This window comes from Fusarium venenatum (assembly GCF_020744135.1).
Source record: "Fusarium venenatum strain MPI-CAGE-CH-0201 chromosome Unknown EDB82scaffold_1, whole genome shotgun sequence".
NCBI lineage: Eukaryota > Fungi > Ascomycota > Sordariomycetes > Hypocreales > Nectriaceae > Fusarium > Fusarium venenatum.
In genome coordinates this window covers 10394174-10414062 of record NW_027072129.1, presented here as the reverse complement: position 1 = coordinate 10414062, position 19889 = coordinate 10394174, and the positions used below count along the sequence as shown (strand labels likewise).

Here is a 19889-nt window from a genome sequence, read left to right as displayed (position 1 = left end):
GCTGGCCGCCGGGCGGCGCCAACGCCAAAAGATTGAAAAAGTCCACCTAAGTCATTGCATTCCAAGACGTTGCTGGTAAACTATTTTTGAGAGGTTGACTCAAAACCTAAAAATGGGTGATTATGCTTGTGTCTAACGGTTTTCTTCAACGTCTTAACAATCGTTATATAACACCACCTGCCTGCCTACTACCCACATACTGCAGACTCCATTCTATGCTGTTGTTATTTAAGATCTGTGGAGAAGCTGCATAGAGGTCTGAGTGTCAAGGCCGAGCTCAATTAAAAGGGTACGTACCAAGCTGCGATCCATTCCAATAAGGGAACCCCAACGTCCATCACCATCATTCTTTCCATCCATAGGTTCAGTTCAATTACTTTTCTACTTTGGATGCTCTCCCTCCCTCACTCGTTTTCACGGCCGTTCTTTTGGATTGGACATGCCTATGTAATTGGATCCTTGTCTTTGGCTAACTTAGTACGCCTTTTGCGAATAGATCTTTCCCTTTGTTTTCTATACTCTACTAGCCTTCTTAATTCACCCCTCGTCTATTCATTCGCTCCTTACTCGACTACCTTCCTTCCTTTGTCTGATCAACTTCCTTTCCCGGTTGTCAACTGCCGCTCTAATTTCTCTCGCGCCACGCTACCTGCATACCTACTGCTTTTCGACTGGCAGACTCTCACCATCGCTACAACCGTCGAATCACCATCGTGTCGCATTCCCTCGAAAACAAGAAATCATAATCAGCCTCCTGCAAGCCAGCTCGCGTGCGCAGCCGAATTGGGATCGAACGTTACTTCGGGGCTTGTCAAGGCCCTGTGTCCCAAAAACCCGCCAGTCGCTTAGGGCGCGCTACAAGACGAGACGAAACGAAACGAAACGAGGCAAGACATAGTTCGACTGAACACTCGCCATTTCAGACAATCGATTCTCTCCCTGTATTCGACCGCGTCCACTACAAGAATCATGGCGGCGCAAACCATTCCTAATTACAGTCGCGATGTCCGCCATGGCAAGTCAGGCTCCGGCTCTTCATCCAACTATGGGCCAATCCCTGGGTCACCTACTCTCACAAATCCCGATATGATCTTGCCCGATTATGATTTCGATGCCTCTTTCGACCAGCTGTCACAACCACACATGCCGATGTGGGACAATTCTCAAACCACCGACATGCGGTTTCATCCGCAAAACCAATTCATCGCCGGGCCTATTTCTCATCCAACCCCTATCATATATGGAAACGGAACTATGCTGTCCGACATTGGCGAGGTGACGGAAGTAGAGAGCGTTGTGGGGAAAGGGGGACGGCGCGGGTCGGCGCAGTTATCTGTCTACAGTAACGACGATCACGTATTGGGCTCTTCGCAGATTGCGGGCGCATCGCGCATCAAGCCAAGGTCGCAAATACAGCAGCGCGAGAGAAAATCTTCACTCGACTCTAACAGCACCATAACGTCGCACGGTCGTGGTGCGCAGTTTGGTGACTTTGACGATGCTGTTAGTGTCGACGATGTTGACTTCCAGGGTGATGATGAAGAGAGTATGGCATCGTCCTATGTTGAGGGAACCGCTGCGCGAGAACCCAAGGCTGTGCGCGTGCCTCGTATCGAAGATATCTCAAACCAACGCTGTTCGACCAGTTCTCTGAGTGATAGGGCCGAGCAGATTCTGGCCAATGCTAAGCAAAGATTAACGGTATGTTGCTATTCTGGGACCCGGTAGACGCCACTGACAAGTCTACAGGCAATGGAAGGAAATCTCTACAGAGCAAAAGGTTCTTTGTATTCTCCAACGTCCGATGGATCGACGCCTTCTCCCCCAATCGCGCGGCCTGCAACATCCTTACGGGATTCTAGTGCAGGCTTGGGCTCAGGACAAGGCCACTCTAGGAATACAAGCGAAAATAAGTTTTATAACGGGATTGCGAGTCCAACTTTTCTGCAGCGATCTGCCAGTGCCCTGGGGTCTGCAGGAGGCTACCGTCAACCATTGACTTCTTCAAGAAGTGCAGATGCTTTAGGAATCGGCTACGGCGCTTCATCTCAGAGGAGCCCTGTAAGTGCCCTTGATCCTATGATGGAAGCCTTGAGCGAGAACGACGGTGGCACGCCCGGGAATAGTCGACGCAGCTCCCGCCTCTATAGCCAGCTCAGCCCAGCTTTTGGCTCCATGACAGACACGGATATACCCAGGTCCCCGTCGGTTGCTCAAGTACGTGACCTAAAGCACCAGATGAAAGATTTGAGAGGGAAGATTTCCAGTCTCAAGGAACAGGCCCGGGCCGATAGTATGAAGCGACGTAGTTTGCAGAGCCTCAGGACACCCAGTCCGTTTACACACGCAAGATGGGACCAAGCATTACCAGAGTCTGGGAAATCGCAAGAAAGCACGCCTGATGCGCTTACCTGGCAAGCACCGTGGAATCCGGACAATTCTGATGAGAAAGTCGATGATCAAACCTCACCCAAGTTGGATCCAAAGGAAGCTTCGGAGCTGGAACGAGCCAAGACAGCAGATATCGAGTACGAAGACGCTCATGACACTCTTGAGCTACCAGATGAACCATTGACTGAGGAGGCGAAGGTGTCTACTCTATTGGACAGAGCACTCAATCCTCAAAACGACTCTCAAGCGCAGGAAAACGACGACATGATTGATGACGGCGAAACATGGGAAGGAGATTTGGAAGTGGAGGATGAGGAAGTAAAAGAAGAACTTCAATACAACCAACAAACAGGTGGATATGATGACAACATGGAGGACGACGACGATGAGTTTGTGGATTTTGAGAGCGAAAGTGGCGAGTCGTCTTACCACGATGCGATCCAAAACCCTGTGTCTCACGAGGACCGTGAAGACGCATTCGACTACGAGCACTTCTTCCTCCATTCAGCAATGGGGTCAATGAGTCAGCGTAGACGCGGAAGCTGGAGCAGTGTGAGTTCGGACGATTCTGTTGAGACAACTCGTGGGCCCGTTGTCACTCCGGCTCCTGGCACTGACTCTGATTCCGACCACGAACGGAGGCCAAGTGTTGAGTCCATGGCATCCTTTAATTCTTTTACCACAGCTACCGAGGGTCGCTCAAGCCGTACCTCGAACTTCGATCATGTAATTGAGACTGCTGTGGACCTTCAAGGGGGTATGAGAGGACCTTCAAGTGCGAAGCGAGCATCGTTTGGAGGGTTTAAGTTCCCTCAGAGCAGAGCTGCTTCAAGGAACGGTTCCGTCGATATCCAGCAGCAACAGCAACAGCCCCGACGTGGCACGATAGTTCATCGCCCTGCCAGCAGTGCAGCTAGTTACGCACGCCATCGCCCTTCTATGCCGTCGTTCGGATCCACAGGAACCAACCGAAGCTTTCCCCTTGTGGACAAATCCAAGACGGCCAATGGGATTCTGACCCCCAACAGTAGCACTCCTGGAGGATCCCCTGACTCGGAGCTCAAGCAGATCTCTGCAAGTCTCTTGAACGAAGCAGCGACCTTGGGCGGCATCGAGACTGGACACATAGACGGCAATGCGTCTCCTATGCAAGGAATTGACAAGGAAAGTCAAATACTGGTAGAGAGGCTTGTTGCCAGTCTCGGCAAGTGCGTGCTCGGGCTGACAGAATCATCGAGGGCCGGATCAGAGGCACGCATGTATCGCAGGAGGATCGATGCTGCGCGACGCGTACTCGAAGGTCTTGATGAGTGAAGACGACTTCTTTGACGGTTATACTTGGTTGGTGTTTCAAAAGATGTGGCATTTCTATTACAACGTATTTGGCGCTTTGCACGGAGGGATATTACATATCACAGATGATGATGATGCTCTGGTTTAGAGTACCTAGGTGGCGTTAAGACCTGTCTTGGATCAGACCAGGTTTATGTTCGATACCCGTCAAGTCTAGCGATTTCTTTCTTTTCTTGTAAATATTTTACCCAGAGGGGGCTTGCATATTCATTGTTATGCCTACTACATTTAACATACAACATTTTACTTTACTTACTCCTTTGTTAATCGATCAGCTCAAATGCTATTGTTAACTGATGGTCCGTGCATCAATCTTTCGCTTAGATTGAATGTTTTGCATGTGATAGAGTTGAAATACCTAACAAAGACGGATACAAATAGAAGCCATCGTTGTGTTGATTCAAAGAAGGGGAAGTGAAGAAGGGCTGTTGTTTTTCAGCCATTCACGTCACAGTACATATTAAAATCCATTATGTTTGCTGGATGACAATGTTGCAAAAGGCCGATGGCTCACGTCAAGTACAAGGTTCCAGAATTGCTGATCGACAAACAAAGAAAGCTTAATAACAAATACCGTATTCATCAAAACATATCACGATACCTTTCATCGGTGCATTCTGCATGAAAACGGAAGTTTCAAGTAAATTACAGGCTCAAAGAAAATAAAAAAACAAAAGGGGTATTTTAATTTGCTCCATTCCCATCTCACCTTACCCATCTTAGACCGCAACTTCGTCCTCAGAACTACCCTGGACGTTAGCTCAGAAAAGCCACGAAAACAAACATTTCCCCCACCAACAACATCAACCCAGAACCTGAACCTACAACCCTAACATTACCAACCGCCCATCAAACTATCAGTCCCAGAAAAAAATGCCCTCCGTTGAATCACCGAACATGGCGACACACCTCATCACGGCACTTCTGCCCCCCGAACTTGCAGAGTCCGTTCAGAAACACATCCTACACCCACGCTCACCAGTCCAAGTCCTCGCGCGCAACGTCCTTGTCCAGGTGCAAAAGGTTATCGACACAGCTATACCTATTATCGAACCTATACTCGACCGCGTCATGATTCTGCTTGCGGAGAACCAAGGCCTTGTCGGCGTCATTGCGTCGCTGCTCGTGCTTGCCACTGTTGTCATCATCCTCAACTGGATCCGTCGTCTACTCATGTGGTGGACTCGTCTGGCGATGCGCATTGTGACATGGGCCTTTATGTTTGCCCTGGCGGCGTGGATCTGGGAGCGCGGCGTCTTTGAGAGCGCTAGGGACATGACCGTCATAGGCGCCAGGATTTTGGGATATCTGGCCGTCATCAAGGACGTTTGGCTGCAAGAGTACGACCGCTACGAAGCACAGCAGGGCATGGCTGGAACAAGAGGCCCTGCCTCTGGACGATCCAGATAAACTACATTTAATAAAATGTGCAGCATGCAGTCATTCTGCGACCATTATATGGCTAGCACACGATACGAAAATGTTTGGATACCCCAAGAGATGGAATACGACAAAGAAACACGAAAAGCGAACAGCATCGGCCATTACAGCAACACATCTACTACAGAGAATTGCTGTCATACTTATGACGAAAAAGGTGGAAAAAGGTGACAATTTTGAGGTGGAAGGCAGAGAGAGACAAGAGCATACATCTATACAAGCTCTTTTAAGTCTCAGATTATGGAAAGAAACCAGTAACGCCGGCGCTATGCAATACTACTATCAAGATACCACACAGATTTCCTTTTCTTACACATGTTTAATTTTCCCCGTCATACATGACCTCCCTAACCCTCAAATTCTTCGGTTTCCTCGTCGTGAGGCTCCTTGGGGTCTTGAGCTTCATGGAACTGTATGCAGTCGTCAATGTAGCTCAGGATAGCAGCAACGCTGTCCTCGTTGGTCACATCCAACTTGTGGTAGTTGATCATGCTGAAACTCTCAATCAAGCCAGCCACGGCGCGGTTCAGCCGTCTGAAACTGGCACCCTTCATGACCTGCCCCTTCTCGTCGGGGGCTTTTGATTCGTCGTCTTCGGCTTCCGGACCCTCTGTGATACGGCGTGTGCGCTCGATGGGATCATCGTCGAGTAAACCTATATCGGGAGTGAGGAAGCGCTTGAGGTCCTTCTTCTTGACTTGACCCTTGACGAGATCCATCTTGGACAGAATGTTGATGTGCGGCACCTCGAGCATAAGCATGGCACTCATGGCACTGAGAGTTCCGGAGAAGAATTTTGCGCGATCAACGACAAATGTGGCTTCGAGGAGGTAAACAGCGGCCATGCGAATATCGAGAGATCCAGGCTGAGACAAGTACTTGACCAGAGCTGGTAGGATAGGAACATGGGTATACAGCTCGATCTGTCCAGGCATGTCGATAATAATAAGATAATCTTCGGTCAGACCGTCAAGAGCTTCCGTCAACCAGTCAAGGTTCTCCATGAGGAATTCGAAGCAATAGATGAGACCGCCATTGGGCCCGAGGCCAACCTCTTCCATAGCATCTTTGAGAGAGATGAGCTCCTTGATATCGAGGTCGGGCTCATGTTCGAAAGACTCGGCGGCAGGATCGAGGTTGATGTAAAAGGCGGAACGGCGGTTAAGGTTAAGATGGGTGATGAGGGCGGCGCAAAAAGTAGACTAGAGGGGACACGAATACGAGGTCAGTTGAGGCGCTTTAATAAACGTTGGGGATATTGTGATCCAAGCACGCGATTCGAGGCGACATGATGGTAGTGATATTGGCAAGAAAAAGAATAGGCGGTAAAGTATCCCTGGGGAATAAGCGAAATACAATGTAGGCATTCTGAGTCAAAAATAAAATGAAATGTCCACGTACCTTGCCCGCGCCTGCAGGGCCCATGACCATAGCACCGAACTTGCTCATCTTGAAGAGGTGGTGATATATGCGATTTGGTGTTTTGTTTCGTCAGGCCAAGCAGGTCAAATCGACATGGGGAGGGGACAAAATGCGATGGATTAGGTACAGTGCAGTACAGAAGCTGGGAGCTTCCAGGGTCGAAGCTAGCTGCAGTGCGTTTCTAAGCAGCCCCGCTTTGAAGGGACAGGTGCAGGCTGGCAACAGAGGACAGTAACGGGTTAATGATGTGTGTATGTATGCAAGATCGGATAACCAAGGTTCAACCGGCTATATGACTTGGATATCGCAGAGATGTATACTTCTTCTAGATAGATGTAGTGATGATGACGAGCCTCTTCCATTGTCAATTTTTGGCACGTTCTGGAATGGTGGGGTAAAAGTTCGGGTATATTGTTAGTCCTTTTTTTTTTTTCGCCTTCTTTTTTCCCTTCTCTTTTTTCTCTTAGTTTTTTTTGCCCCTCCTACTCGGGAGCCAAAAAAAAAAGTTATTTCTCATGGATACATCTCTTTGTGCCTCAACTAGTATAGCTCCTTCGGCCCCGCCATGTACCAACTTTACTATATCATGCCGAGACTCGGGCTATCATGATGACTGTAAAGTTAGGTATCATCACCCACACAACACTAGGCATCTTCTCCGGATATGGCACGTGTTTGTCAATCAGTCAGGGAATTGGTCAAGGATCATTTCAACAAGGGTTGAGGCTGATAGGTTCGGCAACTCTTGACCCATTGTTCCTTCGACCGGATTGTCCTAAAGTCAGACGATGGGAGAGGGGATAGACTAAACAGACAATAGACAGGCGGGAAGCGGGGGAGACGAGTACGAGTAAGGAGTACCTACCCTGATTGCACCGCCCTCTGTAATTACTGTGGTTGAATGGCGGCAGGTGCGATGGCGCAATACGGCTACAAATTTCGGCTTCCGGAGGAGGTGTCTTTCTCTCCCAACCAGGTGTCATTTACCCCTCTAACGTCCAGGGTATCAATCACCGAAAGCCTGGCCAGCGATAACATGTGTACCTGAGCTTCGCGCTAACCCCTCATACTAAAGCAAAGTATACCCTTATGATTCGGTGCCCTGTAGATCCAAGACTACTTCGACCGACGGCCGGTCAACAGAAAAAAAAAAGCACTGGCAGTATTTTTTTGTCGCTCCCCGCCTTTTGGCCGTTCTCAACATGAGAAACCATTGTAGTAGAACTTACTGTAGCTTTGGGTATTGTTCAACAGGTACATAGAAATATCTGTCGCGTAAGTGAAAGATCGAGTCATTTTTCGAGTATCGGATAAGATTGGCTAAAAATGAATGTATACATCCAGTAAGAAAAAAAATGTAGGGAGAAGGAAAAAAAAAACTCTCAACCTATTCTCTCCGACCTCTCGCAAATAAAATTCCCACCCCCCACTTCGCTCATATCAAAGCCTGCATCAACGTATTCGCACATCCCCTCCTTCCCGCCTTTTCCTTTAAGGTACTTCAGCTCCCGCTCAATTCTTCTTTTTGCTCTTCCCTTCTTCATCCTCTTTTATCTTTCCCGTCCTTAATCAACTCTTTTCCTGAGGTAAGACTGCCGTCACAATCGCTCTGTACTGCCAGTTTATCTAACAGCGCATCTTCAGTGACTCCTTTTCTCTCGTCACCCAACAGTCAGACTTCCCCGTGTCTGTCTACCTTTAGCCGTATCCTTTACCCTCACTTTCTCCTTTCACCTCAATCTTCACAATGGCTGCCAACGGTACCAACGGCGTCCACGCTGATCCTGCGTCATGGAAGCATTACAACGAGGGCTCGTTCCTCTTCACCAGTGAGTCGGTCGGTGAAGGTCACCCCGACAAGATCGCCGATCAAGTTTCCGACGCTATCCTCGATGCCTGCCTTCGCGAGGACCCCCTCTCCAAGGTTGCTTGCGAGACTGCCACCAAGACTGGTATGATCATGGTCTTCGGTGAGATCACCACCCAGGCCAAGCTCGACTACCAGAAGGTTGTCCGTGACGCTATCAAGGACATCGGTTACGATGACTCCGCCAAGGGTTTTGACTACAAGACCTGCAACTTGCTCGTTGCCATCGAGCAGCAGTCCCCCGATATTGCCCAGGGTCTCCACTACGAGAAGGCTCTTGAGCAGCTCGGTGCTGGTGACCAGGGTATCATGTTCGGATATGCCACCGACGAGACCCCTGAGCTTTTCCCCCTTACTCTCCTCTTCGCCCACAAGCTCAACTCTGCCATGAGCGCGGCCCGCCGTGATGGCACCCTCCCCTGGCTCCGACCCGACACCAAGACCCAGGTCACCATCGAGTACAAGCACGACAACGGTGCTGTCGTCCCCCAGCGCGTCCACACCGTCGTCGTCTCTGCTCAGCACTCTCCTGATATCACCACCGAGGAGCTCCGAAAGGAGATCAAGGAGAAGATCATCCAGAAGGTCATCCCCGCCAAGTACCTTAGCGATGAGACCATCTACCACATCCAGCCCTCTGGTCTCTTCATCATTGGTGGTCCCCAGGGTGACGCCGGTCTGACCGGCCGAAAGATCATTGTCGACACCTACGGTGGTTGGGGTGCCCACGGTGGTGGTGCCTTCTCCGGTAAGGATTTCTCCAAGGTTGACCGATCCGCTGCCTACGTTGGTCGATGGATCGCCAAGTCCCTGGTCGCCGCTGGCCTCTGCCGACGTGCTCTCGTTCAGCTCTCTTACGCCATCGGTGTCGCTGAGCCCCTTTCCATCTACGTCGACTCCTACGGCACCTCCGAGAAGACCTCCGAGGAGCTCGTTGAAATCATCCGCAAGAACTTCGACCTCCGACCTGGTGTCATTGTTCGTGAGCTCAACCTGGACCAGCCCATCTACCTCCAGACTGCCAAGAACGGTCACTTCGGTACCAACCAGAGCTTCAGCTGGGAGAAGCCCAAGGCTCTTAACTTCTAAGCTGTCTTGTGACATGGTATCAAACCACAAAAAGAGTATTCAACAGCTCTATGCATACATCTCAACAGATGTGTAATCAGTACATTTGATTTAGCAACTATAGGCGGCGTACGGTTCTCAACGAAACCTATGTATCTCCCACCGGAAGGGAGGACGGTCGGTTTCCGGCTTTTGTTTTATTCATGATTTCTATCCAAAAACCATTTTGGTTCCACGGGTGTGGAGATTTCTTTCGCGATATACCAGGCACGGAGTGGGCGTCTTTCAACAAAGACATTTTAGGGCAAACCTGCATTTGTGAGGCGAATCAAAAGAAGAGTCAAAAAGACTTGCATTATAACGATACCACGATAAGGGAAATGACAAAAAGACGACGCATCCAATGTGAAAGCGGCGTTTTGACGAGGAAACAAAAGAACTTCAACATCTTTTTCTTTCCAGGATTTCTAGCCGAGCTGATGCAGTAGGCGGGCGAGACCAGCCAGGACGTGGTGGAGGTTGGATTGATCGCTAATTAGAAAGTCGATCTTTGAATGATAGAAGGATTCTAATGGGCTGTTAGGTGCCCAGTCGCTGCGAATGCAGACGGCAGCTAGAACTAAGAAAGAAAACAAGTTATTACGGGAATACATGTTGAATCTCCTTCCTTTTGTGACGTTGCCTGCTAACTGGGCCCTGAAGTTAAGCTCCGATGCCGGATTGGGTTGTCATGATGGTCTTGGCCGCAAACGGAAATCCGAAACTCTCATATTTACGCAGGTGGTCAGGGTACTGGTAACGCCATAGGCTGGGTATCTTGTACAGTCTTTTTATCATGACACCTATCCTTCAGCTATCTACGTGATTGATCGATCGTTAACCCAACCTCCCCAAGAACAAGCTGTATGTGATTCGAGCCAAACGGTAAACTCGAGATATAGAAGCGCTCCAAAGGCCAGAGTCCCAACTTAGACTTCAGCCGATCCAACAAGGTACCTAAGTGGGTTGACTTTATTCGGAACTTAGATGTCCAGGCTTGCGTCAGTAATTGCGAGTAGCACAAGTGGGCTTATGCCTGGACAGGAAGTTGTCGATCAAACATATGGACAAAGACATGATGGAATAGGTCTTCGAGGACCTGCCCGCTTGAATGGCCTGACGTGTTACAGGTTCATCTGCTCTATGGCTTGCGATCACCCAGCTCTTACAGCCGATGCAATTCCGAGAGCCTGTACATCCGAGTGAGCTCGTCAGGTCACGTTGTAAGAAGGCACAAAGTATGAATTCTGAAAGAGGCCAGCCAAGTGCAAGCGGTATCTTGGAGTGGCTTGTGGTGGCACCCAAGAGGTCAACCCTGCAGCAGTGAAGGTCCTGCATGGTACCATGGAGCCCCAGAAGTAGAAATCGAGCGGGAGCCGAGAGAGAAAGTAAAGGCTATTCCATAATACCTATACACTGCCCGTTATGTCGTGACACGATAGAGGATGCGACGATGCGACAAAGGCCAGCGTCGTCTTCCGGAAGACGTGCCTGACAACGTTGACCATCTCTCGGAAACTGCTATTGTTATTCCAATGGTCATCTCCGAAAAGACTGCACAGTCAGTAGTAGGGAAATATGCGGCTGGAATGTGAGACAATGTGTGAGAGAATTATCTCCGGATAGCCAAAGTTCCAAGGCTCCAAGCACCAGGCATGCAAGAGGCTGGCTATGAATACAATGTGACTCCTCTCGGATGTGCTGATTCTTGAACTCACGCAAGGGCGGTCTGCAACATATCGGCTCTACTTCAAAAAATCTACTACACGGCTGCATGTCTATAGTGATTATTGCCCGTTGGTACCTGTCTCCCAAGTCTCGGGGTAAAAGAATAAGTAGTTCAAGAAGTATAGACCATGTAATGTAAACTGACCTGCTGATTTTGTCTCTCATGTTTCAAGCGGCCGACTTTTCTGATACCTGAGATCTGTAATTAGGAGTTGGGCAGGTTTCTCCTGAGGCTGAAACGTACATACGCTTGGCTGCCAGGGTTTTATCTCACCTGCAGCAAGAGTTGCAGGCGTTGCTTCAGAGTTCTCCCTGCGTGACCGGATCTCACGTTCTTGCTGAGGGGTTTGAGACAAACATCACGCATACATAGCGAAAAGAGACTGCATATGTCGGTGTCTTGCGACAAAAAAAAGCAACATTGAGGTAGCCTTGCGTGCATTAAGCACGGACAAATACGTGTCTATTCATGTAAGGAATAAGAGCGAGAACAAACAAACCTTGTGCATAATATGATGACCCCTCTTATACGATGTGATAATTGAGAGTGAATGACGGACTGTTGGGTGGAATTCTCCGAAGGTTGATCAGTAACTTACGCTCTGTACTTCTTGGTTCCAATTCACGATATCAAACCTAGAACATTGTTTCGTGCAATACTTAGCGCCTAGAAACGGAACAATAAGCTGGGCGCCTACCTGTCATATAATTCTGTAATCTTGACGGTCAGGACCTGGATAACGCTTGAATCACAGTATGGGGAGTGTAAGGACAGGACGTGGGACGTGGGACGTGGAACTCCGAGCTACTGACTTGGCCGAAGCACTTGTAGCCATTGCCGATACTGGTGAGATAAAAGTAGAGTCTGGGTCGCGCCGATATTTGCCTTGTACCAGTCCATCTTCTTGTACATTCGGGTCTTCACTAGTTAGTCTTTTGGCCAGATCTCAGGTGAGCCACAATGGAAATTTTTTGGCACAATTATGAAGTTAATGATAATGATCCGAGTTTGAGACATATTCAGAATCTTCGGATTTGTTTGCTTGTTGGCTCAGGTGTTCGGATGATAATGTTGAACAAGCTAATTGGACTTATTCACCCCTTAAGCGTGAAGTCGCCCAGACAGCTTTTTCGGGAGGGGGTGTGTCATCCCAGATATCCGTCATGAAACGCGGGAATAAGAGCCAACCATGTTGTATGCATTGTTCTTTGACGAAGTACGTACCGACAGAGGTGGAAGAAGACCGTGATTAACGAGATGCCAAGCCAAATGACAAATATCCTGCTCAGCGTACGTACGCATCATTGTTTGTTTGAACAGAATGTACGTATGGGGCTCGACAATCAAGGAAAGCTGATCACCCAACAGCATCGGCAGTTGTTGACGAAAGGCTATGAAGTTCTTTCCGAAAGTAGGGGGAGATTGACAGCCGTTTATGCTTCCTGTACCACCAGAACAAGAATGTGACAGAACAAAACGGAGTCCTGCTGTTCTCCCAAAGCGTTTGACACGGAGAGCATGCCATGTAGTGAATTAGCCACCGAGTCGTACTTTTCCCGCTGGATAACAACTTAGGTGCAATAATGACTAGGAGAGCTAGCATAGGTACCATGCATTCGTGGCCCAGCATTCAAGACCCAGCAGGGCGGACCAGAAGAACACCGTCCCGGTACGCCATTATAGCGTAGTCACTCTGCTGGTAACCACGGACTAGGCGCCGAAGGTTCAGGAAATGTAGAAAAGTGCGATTGGAGGTGAAGAGGCCCAAGCTTGAATAGACAGAAGCACCGGGGCAATGGTTTGACAGTCGTCACAACCCGAGATTTAGCTTAGAACAAGGAGGAGCGGACACCAGAATGTGAGTGGCATGGCAAGCATTAGTCAGTGCCTAACATGAGTATTGCCTTGTTGTTGGGAAGTCTGCCTAAAGAAAGAGGTAGAATTGATCGGCGAATTGTCAAATGGGTGTAGATAGTTTAGCATTGTTTGTTTGTTCAAGAGTGGTGGTGTAGTGTATCCCTTGCCGCGGGATGATGAATGGCGTGTGACCGTTTTGGATCATGGACAAGGTATGTACGAAGGACGTATTCCCTACTGCCGAATGTCAAGGGTGCATTCATACGTCTGTTGGTTGGGGTTGAAGAGTAAGTTGCAAGGGAGGCAATGACTTATCGACTCAATGACACTATGGTGGTTGCGGAAGGCGGGTCTGTCTTACGGGCGCTAAACCCAAAGTGAGCCTCAATAGAGGGCAATAGACGGAAGGTGTCACCCGTGGCCGGTGCCTCGATTCAGCCCAGTCGGTCGGAACTACGGCCTTACTTTACAGGGGATGGGACAACAATACCAAGCGCATTCTGAGGACAATAGGAAGCTGCAAGCCGCCAAGCCACGCCCCAACTGCCACTTCACGCCTTCCGCTTTTCTACCGGCTAACAAGCTGCCTTCAACCTGCCTTGTTACGCCCTGCTTTTACAATTTGGCTGATGAGCACTTGCCGATTGGATTAATTTTCCAGCAAGGGAGGAACTGTGGTCAACTCGTTACCCGGGTAGGAGATACCTGACTCTTGTTTCTGCGTTGATCATTTATGATACTGGATATCGTCACTCGTTTTATGCCAGAGTTTGTCTGTGAATCTGACAGGTGCATAACTTCAATCTTGTGTTACTCTCTTTCGTGGCTACAGTTGATCTTTCACAGTCTCACATTATACATGAATACCTCAGCAAGACACCATAACATCGAAGCATAGCATTGCATGGCTACACAGCGACACAAGCTCGCAGCCTTTTTACATGTCATTTGTCAAAAAGGAAACTCGAATAAATCCGAACATTTGAATACAGGCACTTCACACTTCACTCAACAAGGAAATAAATTGCTATGCAACCATCAGCAGCGTCCATCAATAGGCAACAAGATCTTACCAACAATCGAAAACAAGACATCCTAATACACATGTTTCGTGTCTTTGCCTACTTGTACGTGCTAACATTGCCCTATCTGGTGCTAGAGCTCACCCCATTCCATGGACGTGGTCTTGAGGTGGTCCTCGCGTTGGTTTCAGCCCTTTTCTCTGGACGTGGAGGGGGCGTGTATAGGAAGTGTATCGTACTTCACGTCAACAGCAGCCTTTTGAAGAAGTGCCCACAAGAGCACATTGTGTACTGATACAACAAAACAAAACTTGCCCTGACGAACGTTACTTTTGGTCGAGGCTCAGAGACCGTACATTTTAATTTTGCTGGCTTTTTCAGGCACGCCCTACTCTGACAACCTCGGGAAGCTGGTTGTTGACATATGACTTTACTGTCCCAAGCTTTGTTGGTGGCTTGTCTCTGAGTGAATCGGCTGCAGCATTCTATTTGTACACTGGAGTCAAATTCAGGTTGGAGGATCCATTCATCCTATTTTGAGCTATTGTGGTAGTTGCATGGGAAATGATAGCTTATAGAGTCTCAACCAGGGTCCATGCATGACATGTTTCCCACACATCCACCCTCTTCCCCTGTGCGGGTAGATGGGATTCTTCTACGGGTCTTGTTTGCTGTTGATTGCACTATTGTGCTGTAGAAACCCATCGCTGCCCCATGTCAAGACAAGCAATCAGGCGTTGAATATATCTATTCTGTATTGTCCAACACTCCATGACCAGGTCTTGGTGATAGCTCGCTTGCATGTTTCCCCTTATACCTGCCCCCTTTGCGCCCAACTGTGTATATTTGAACCCTCTTCCCGCTGTGTATTCCAGATCTCATCTCCGAATTTCTCCCACAACTCTATCCAGTCATCACTCCATTCTCGCGTCATCAAACTTAGCAAGCCAGAGACAACCTTACCATACGTGGCGCAGAGCTCTCGACCACCACATTCGTCTCCTGACCTTGCCTATTGTGTCGAGGACAGGTTCTTGTCGTCCCGTTGGCGTAAACGGCAATCTCATCGTTGAGATACCTCTATAAACGACAATCCTGCCTGCCGTGCTAGGCTATCAGTGTCTCTCTTCATCATTAAAAGCTCGTCATTCTTCTTCGAAAAAAAACGAACTTGCAACTTGCATCCTTCTTTTCTGCAGTTCCCATGAGAGAAGATCTAAACTAGGAGCACAAACCTCTCACCCTTGTATTCTTGTCATCAGAGACGACAACACACGAAAGAATCATGGGCCCTCCAAACAACTCCCCTCAATCCCAAGGCCCCCTAGTCACCGTTCCCAAAGACAATGGTCCCCCTCCAGCATACACCCCAAGACGGATCCCTTCTCATATTGCTTCTTTTGTAGCACAACTTTCGACTACATTGGACAGACAAAATCAAGAGATGTCTTCATTGGCCAGACAAGCTCAAGAGACTGGGCGCATCGGGGACAGACTGTTTCCTAGACCGGCTGTCCCGAGCATGCCCAGTGTTGTCATGGCCTCTGATGATCAAGACGAGACATCTGAGACTAGTTCACCAATTAGCCTACGTATCAACACTGCCGTCAATGTGTCACGTAGCAACAACATCGTCTGTTTGACTGCCACTCCCGCAGAGCAGGCCAATGCCATTGCCAAAGCAGTTGTTCAAGCTTTGTATGAAGGAAGCTCTGGACGCTGTGGCATCCCCATGATCGATGAGTCAGGCTGTCCACGACCTTTAAACATTGAGGTCGATGCTGGCCTCGTTGTTGAAGGCACAGGCAATGTCATCGGAAGCCGAGACGTTATCGGCGAACTCCTTCAGAAGCGCGGTACACCTCCACTCCGACGATCTCGTGAGGAGGCGGATGACGAGGATGAAGGCTTTGCATCAGCAAAGAGACGACGTTCAAGTCATTAAGATCGACAGGATACCGCACATGTTCCACGAGATTATAATCTCGTTCGAATTTGTGAAAACTTCCACACAGACATTCCTATAAAAAAAGAAAGGTAACTCGCTGGTGTTTTCAGCGTGATGAAAGGAGAGAAAATGGACGCAAGCGTTTCTTGTTTATGTTTCAGCCTTAGACTCCTGTTTTTAGATAGCAGTTTTTGAGCTGAGCATAATTAACGGCCTTTTTATGATGGTTACAAGACACATGAGGTTTTAGGAGTTGGTAAATACTTCTGGGGCAGATGCAACCCGAAGGAAGGGATGGCAGCACATGAACATGTACGACACATGGATATTGAAGGGGCAAATCATTGGGCTGCTTCCAATTTCTTATTATACGTGATCTCTAATACATCTTCTTGTTTAATTTATTCCAAAACTTAATACTCGAGAAACTTGAACCTTTACTCTTCACCATCGTTTCCATGACTTGATTGACTTCACAATCTTCGTCTGGCCTCCCTTTAGGCAACCTCCCAAGGTCAGTCGCACTCGCAGCCAGGAATTTCAATAGCCTATTCTGGGTCATATTGGAGTCCAGTTCCCGTCTCAGCCATCATCATCGTACTTGCTCAATCTTCAGACCGCCACTCCTGCGGCCCTTACGCTACTGTACTTATTGCCATGGCGTCTACATTTCAATCATCACTCAGTCAAAACCAATACACACCCCTTCAGATAGAAAGGCAACTCTCTGCAGAAAGGCAAAGCACGGTCACCCTGCGCCCTGGTTCCTCCCACCATTGTTGTCCCAGTTCAAAGGTTCGGGTCAGCTTAGATCGTGTCGGTCTTGCTCTAGTTTGCTGGCTAGTTATTGACATCCATCCGACTCGAGGAAGCTTTCTTTTGTCCGGGATGTTTCCTTGAATCCGTATTGGTCAAGGCATCAGATACAAACATTATCCCGTATAGTGCATGCATTCCCAGCTTCTGTGTTGTAATTAATTATTGCGCCAGGTCAATTGCCAACCAAGTTAGCCTACCAAGGAATATACCATTTGACAACCAAGCTCCTGGAAGCCACCACCTTGTCTCTCTCTCTCTCTGTTCTGCTAATGAATTCAACTCAATATCGGAAACTGCCGACAGAAAAGTATGGCTACAAGGCGAGATGCTTAGCACCTGGAATCAACAAGTCTTATATTTGATACGCCTTTTCTTATCTCGGCACCTGATAAAGTTACATGAAAAAACAGTGTTTTGTTGATTCTCAACTCCTATAGCTAACTGTAAAGCTAATTGGTACTATCATATTTCTCCAGCTTCAAGACTCTTACCGTCTTTTTGGTGGCCATTTGAGCATGTCCCCACCACAACTGATCCTTGCGCTGCTCTCAACTCCCCGCCAGTTCTTCACCTTGTTTTTATACATCATATTCGGTCGCTGTAGTTGCGCATGCAAAGAGTTGTCGCTTATCGGTGATATTGGTGGAGGATTTCTTTTACTTCATCCAGTGTGAGGAGTTCTGCCCAACCCCCCACAGAGTAGCCCTTGTCAAGGTCCTACCAGTGCTCAACAGACGCCACCATTCCCCTGGTGTTCATCTCATCCTACGACAACCGCAGCCATGACCAACCTCACTATTCGCAATCTTACCATTAACCCAATTGAGCTCATTGATGTCCAGCGATTCGAAAGTCAACGCGTAAAGGCTGGCTATCTCTCCAACATCACTGGCCTTATTTACAGCTCAAACAAAACACATGCCAAGGGCGATGCGATTATAAAGGAAGAGGCATCAGTCAATATCGATCCTTTCAAGACCAAAGACACTGGGATCCGAGCTGCCGACAGCAACAAAGAGGCTGTCCGTCTTACTTTCAAATATGAGAACCACAAATACGAAGTCGACATTCCGAGCTCCTCAAATAAGTCGTCTGTTATGAAAAACCTTGACGGCGGAAATCACGACCTCACCGTTGTTTATACCCCCAACGGTGCTTTTCTCGCCGTCTTTTCTTCTGCTCAACTTCATCGATGGATGGAGGAGCTTCATGACGATTGGCCTCTCCCTTTACTTTCCATTCCCGGCACGCACAACTCACCAACATGCTTTACCGCCCTGCCTTCTGTTCGATGTCAAGCGGTCGACATTCCAGAGCAACTCCGAAATGGCGTTCGGTTTCTTGATATCCGAGTTTCTGTAAGCTCCAGTAGTGACGATCTTGCTCTTGTGCACAGCGTGTTTCCCATCGCCTTGACTGGTGCAAGGTACTTCAGAGACATGGTTGAAGAGATCTACAAGTTCCTTGATGAGAACCCCAGTGAGACCATTATCATGAGTATCAAACGCGAGGGTACCGGCAGAGGTACCGACGAGCAGCTCGGCAAATACCTGAAGCATAGTTACGTTGACAAGAGGCGTAGCCGCTGGTGGACCGAACCCAGAGTTCCCACTCTAGGCGGTGCGCGTGGTCGCATTGTCATCGTCCGACGATTTTACTTGGACGACGAGATGAAAGAATCATGCTGGGATGGCCGCGGTTGGGGCATCGACGCTGGCGATTGGCCTGACAACTGTGAAGATGGCCAGGTGGGCGAAGGAGAGCACATCCGTGTTCAAGATTTCTACACAGTCACCGAGAGTCAAAACATCCAGAAGAAGATTGAGTTTTGTCGCCGGCAACTCGAGCGTGCTGCTGAACAGACCTTTGCCCTCGCCGGTATGAACGATCACAGAGAGGATGCTGATCTGCCTCCGTTCATCGTCAACTTCCTCACAGCAAGCAACTTCTTCAATGCTACCTGTTGGCCAGAGCGCATCGCTGCCAAGGTCAATCCTTCTGTCATTGAATACCTCTGCATGTGCCACGGCGAAGAAGGCAAGGGGCCCAACAAGCTCAAGATCGGTTCTGCAGCCACTGGCATCGTTGTTACTGACTGGGTAGGCCATCGAGATGATTGGGATTTGATCCGGTGCATTGTCGGAATGAATGCAAGACTGCAGCTCAAGAGATGAGCCGTACAAGTACATGGAGATAGATATGGTTGGTTTTGCCATTTACGTAGATACCAGGACACAAAGCTTTAGACATCGACTTCACATAATTAAACACACTTTTAGACAACATTTTCACCACAAGGTCAGGCGAGATAAAAAGTTCAAAGATCAATGATTGGGATTTGTTGTATTTCCAGCGCATGTATAGATACACTTCAATCTTCCAAAAGAAAAAGAGTATTGGCTATAAATAAATCCTCAGAAGTGTAGCAGGCGTGGTAACGGCATGTGTCTGAATGATCCATACTACTATTTCCCATATAGCACATACCGTTACCACTACTGCTACACTTCTGAAGATTTGTTCATGACCAAGTATCTTCTCTTCATAATAACAGTTGCCTATGAGTATATCTTTTGTTTTTGAAAAGATGAATTATCTCACCACCAATAACCTCCATATATATTCGTTATTATTAATATTTCTAGGGCTGTCCTATTATCGGTTTCTCTTAAAATAAAGATACTTGTGCCAGTATTCCCTGAAATAATAGTAAAAGAAAAAGAGAACGAGTTGTGTTCCTTTATATTGTTACTTGTAAGGGATACTCTCACAAGTATCACTCTTTCTGGAAAGAAAAAAACCAATGACGAGAAGGCCCTAGAAACAATGATGATGATGATGCAGGGACGAAATGCATTTGCACTGAACAACATATGCTTGCATCATTCAAGAGAATAGATTGTTGCACAGTATGCGAACCTCATAACTGTGGAT

General features: G+C 48.2%; 7 protein-coding genes across 7 annotated transcripts; 5 read left to right on the top strand and 2 right to left on the bottom strand.

Moving 5' to 3' along the window:
• Positions 1–710: 710 nt before the first annotated feature.
• On the top strand, positions 711–4161 carry EDB82DRAFT_109895 (uncharacterized protein). The gene is made up of 2 exons (XM_025734309.2): positions 711–1701; positions 1750–4161. The coding sequence occupies exons 1-2, from the start codon at positions 970–972 to the stop codon at positions 3703–3705; spliced, it is 2688 nt and encodes an 895-aa protein (XP_025587792.1). The 5' UTR covers positions 711–969; the 3' UTR covers positions 3706–4161.
• Positions 4162–5444, top strand: EDB82DRAFT_109956 (uncharacterized protein). The gene has a single exon (XM_025734320.2). It carries the CDS (start codon positions 4618–4620, stop codon positions 5152–5154), a length of 537 nt encoding a protein of 178 aa, XP_025587793.1. The 5' UTR covers positions 4162–4617; the 3' UTR covers positions 5155–5444.
• On the bottom strand, positions 5343–7014 carry EDB82DRAFT_109889 (GPN-loop GTPase 3). Its single transcript, XM_025734331.2, has 2 exons — positions 6586–7014; positions 5343–6386 (listed from the first exon to the last, which is right to left on the bottom strand). Exons 1-2 carry the CDS (start codon positions 6631–6633, stop codon positions 5532–5534), a joined length of 903 nt encoding a protein of 300 aa, XP_025587794.1. The 5' UTR covers positions 6634–7014; the 3' UTR covers positions 5343–5531.
• Positions 7015–8353: 1339 nt separating this feature from the next.
• EDB82DRAFT_522141 (S-adenosylmethionine synthetase) lies at positions 8354–9562 on the top strand (the record flags this gene model as incomplete). The annotated part of the gene is made up of 1 exon (XM_025734342.1): positions 8354–9562. The coding sequence occupies one exon, from the start codon at positions 8354–8356 to the stop codon at positions 9560–9562; it is 1209 nt and encodes a 402-aa protein (XP_025587795.1).
• A 1456-nt stretch (positions 9563–11018) lies between these two features.
• On the bottom strand, positions 11019–11763 carry EDB82DRAFT_109937 (uncharacterized protein). Its single transcript, XM_065606966.1, has 2 exons — positions 11553–11763; positions 11019–11500 (listed from the first exon to the last, which is right to left on the bottom strand). Exon 2 carries the CDS (start codon positions 11471–11473, stop codon positions 11120–11122), a length of 354 nt encoding a protein of 117 aa, XP_065465956.1. The 5' UTR covers positions 11474–11500; positions 11553–11763; the 3' UTR covers positions 11019–11119.
• Positions 11764–15367: 3604 nt separating this feature from the next.
• On the top strand, positions 15368–16561 carry EDB82DRAFT_109861 (uncharacterized protein). Its single transcript, XM_025734353.2, has one exon. It carries the CDS (start codon positions 15474–15476, stop codon positions 16131–16133), a length of 660 nt encoding a protein of 219 aa, XP_025587796.1. The 5' UTR covers positions 15368–15473; the 3' UTR covers positions 16134–16561.
• Positions 16562–17454: 893 nt separating this feature from the next.
• EDB82DRAFT_492819 (PLC-like phosphodiesterase) lies at positions 17455–19252 on the top strand. Its single transcript, XM_025734364.2, has one exon. It carries the CDS (start codon positions 17738–17740, stop codon positions 19127–19129), a length of 1392 nt encoding a protein of 463 aa, XP_025587797.1. The 5' UTR covers positions 17455–17737; the 3' UTR covers positions 19130–19252.
• Positions 19253–19889: the final 637 nt, after the last annotated feature.

Bases quoted from the DNA above. Each gene is read 5' to 3' on its own strand.
- EDB82DRAFT_109895 (XM_025734309.2), top strand. From the start codon at position 970: ATGGCGGCGCAAACCATTCCTAATTACAGTCGCGATGTCCGCCATGGC. The intron at 1,702-1,749 runs GTATGTTGCTAT...ACAAGTCTACAG, and splicing joins ATGCTAAGCAAAGATTAACG to GCAATGGAAGGAAATCTCTA.
- EDB82DRAFT_109956 (XM_025734320.2), top strand. From the start codon at position 4,618: ATGCCCTCCGTTGAATCACCGAACATGGCGACACACCTCATCACGGCA.
- EDB82DRAFT_109889 (XM_025734331.2), bottom strand. From the start codon at position 6,633: ATGAGCAAGTTCGGTGCTATGGTCATGGGCCCTGCAGGCGCGGGCAAG. The intron at 6,387-6,585 runs GTACGTGGACAT...TGTCCCCTCTAG, and splicing joins GCCCTGCAGGCGCGGGCAAG to TCTACTTTTTGCGCCGCCCT.
- EDB82DRAFT_109937 (XM_065606966.1), bottom strand. From the start codon at position 11,473: ATGAGAGACAAAATCAGCAGGTCAGTTTACATTACATGGTCTATACTT.
- EDB82DRAFT_109861 (XM_025734353.2), top strand. From the start codon at position 15,474: ATGGGCCCTCCAAACAACTCCCCTCAATCCCAAGGCCCCCTAGTCACC.
- EDB82DRAFT_492819 (XM_025734364.2), top strand. From the start codon at position 17,738: ATGACCAACCTCACTATTCGCAATCTTACCATTAACCCAATTGAGCTC.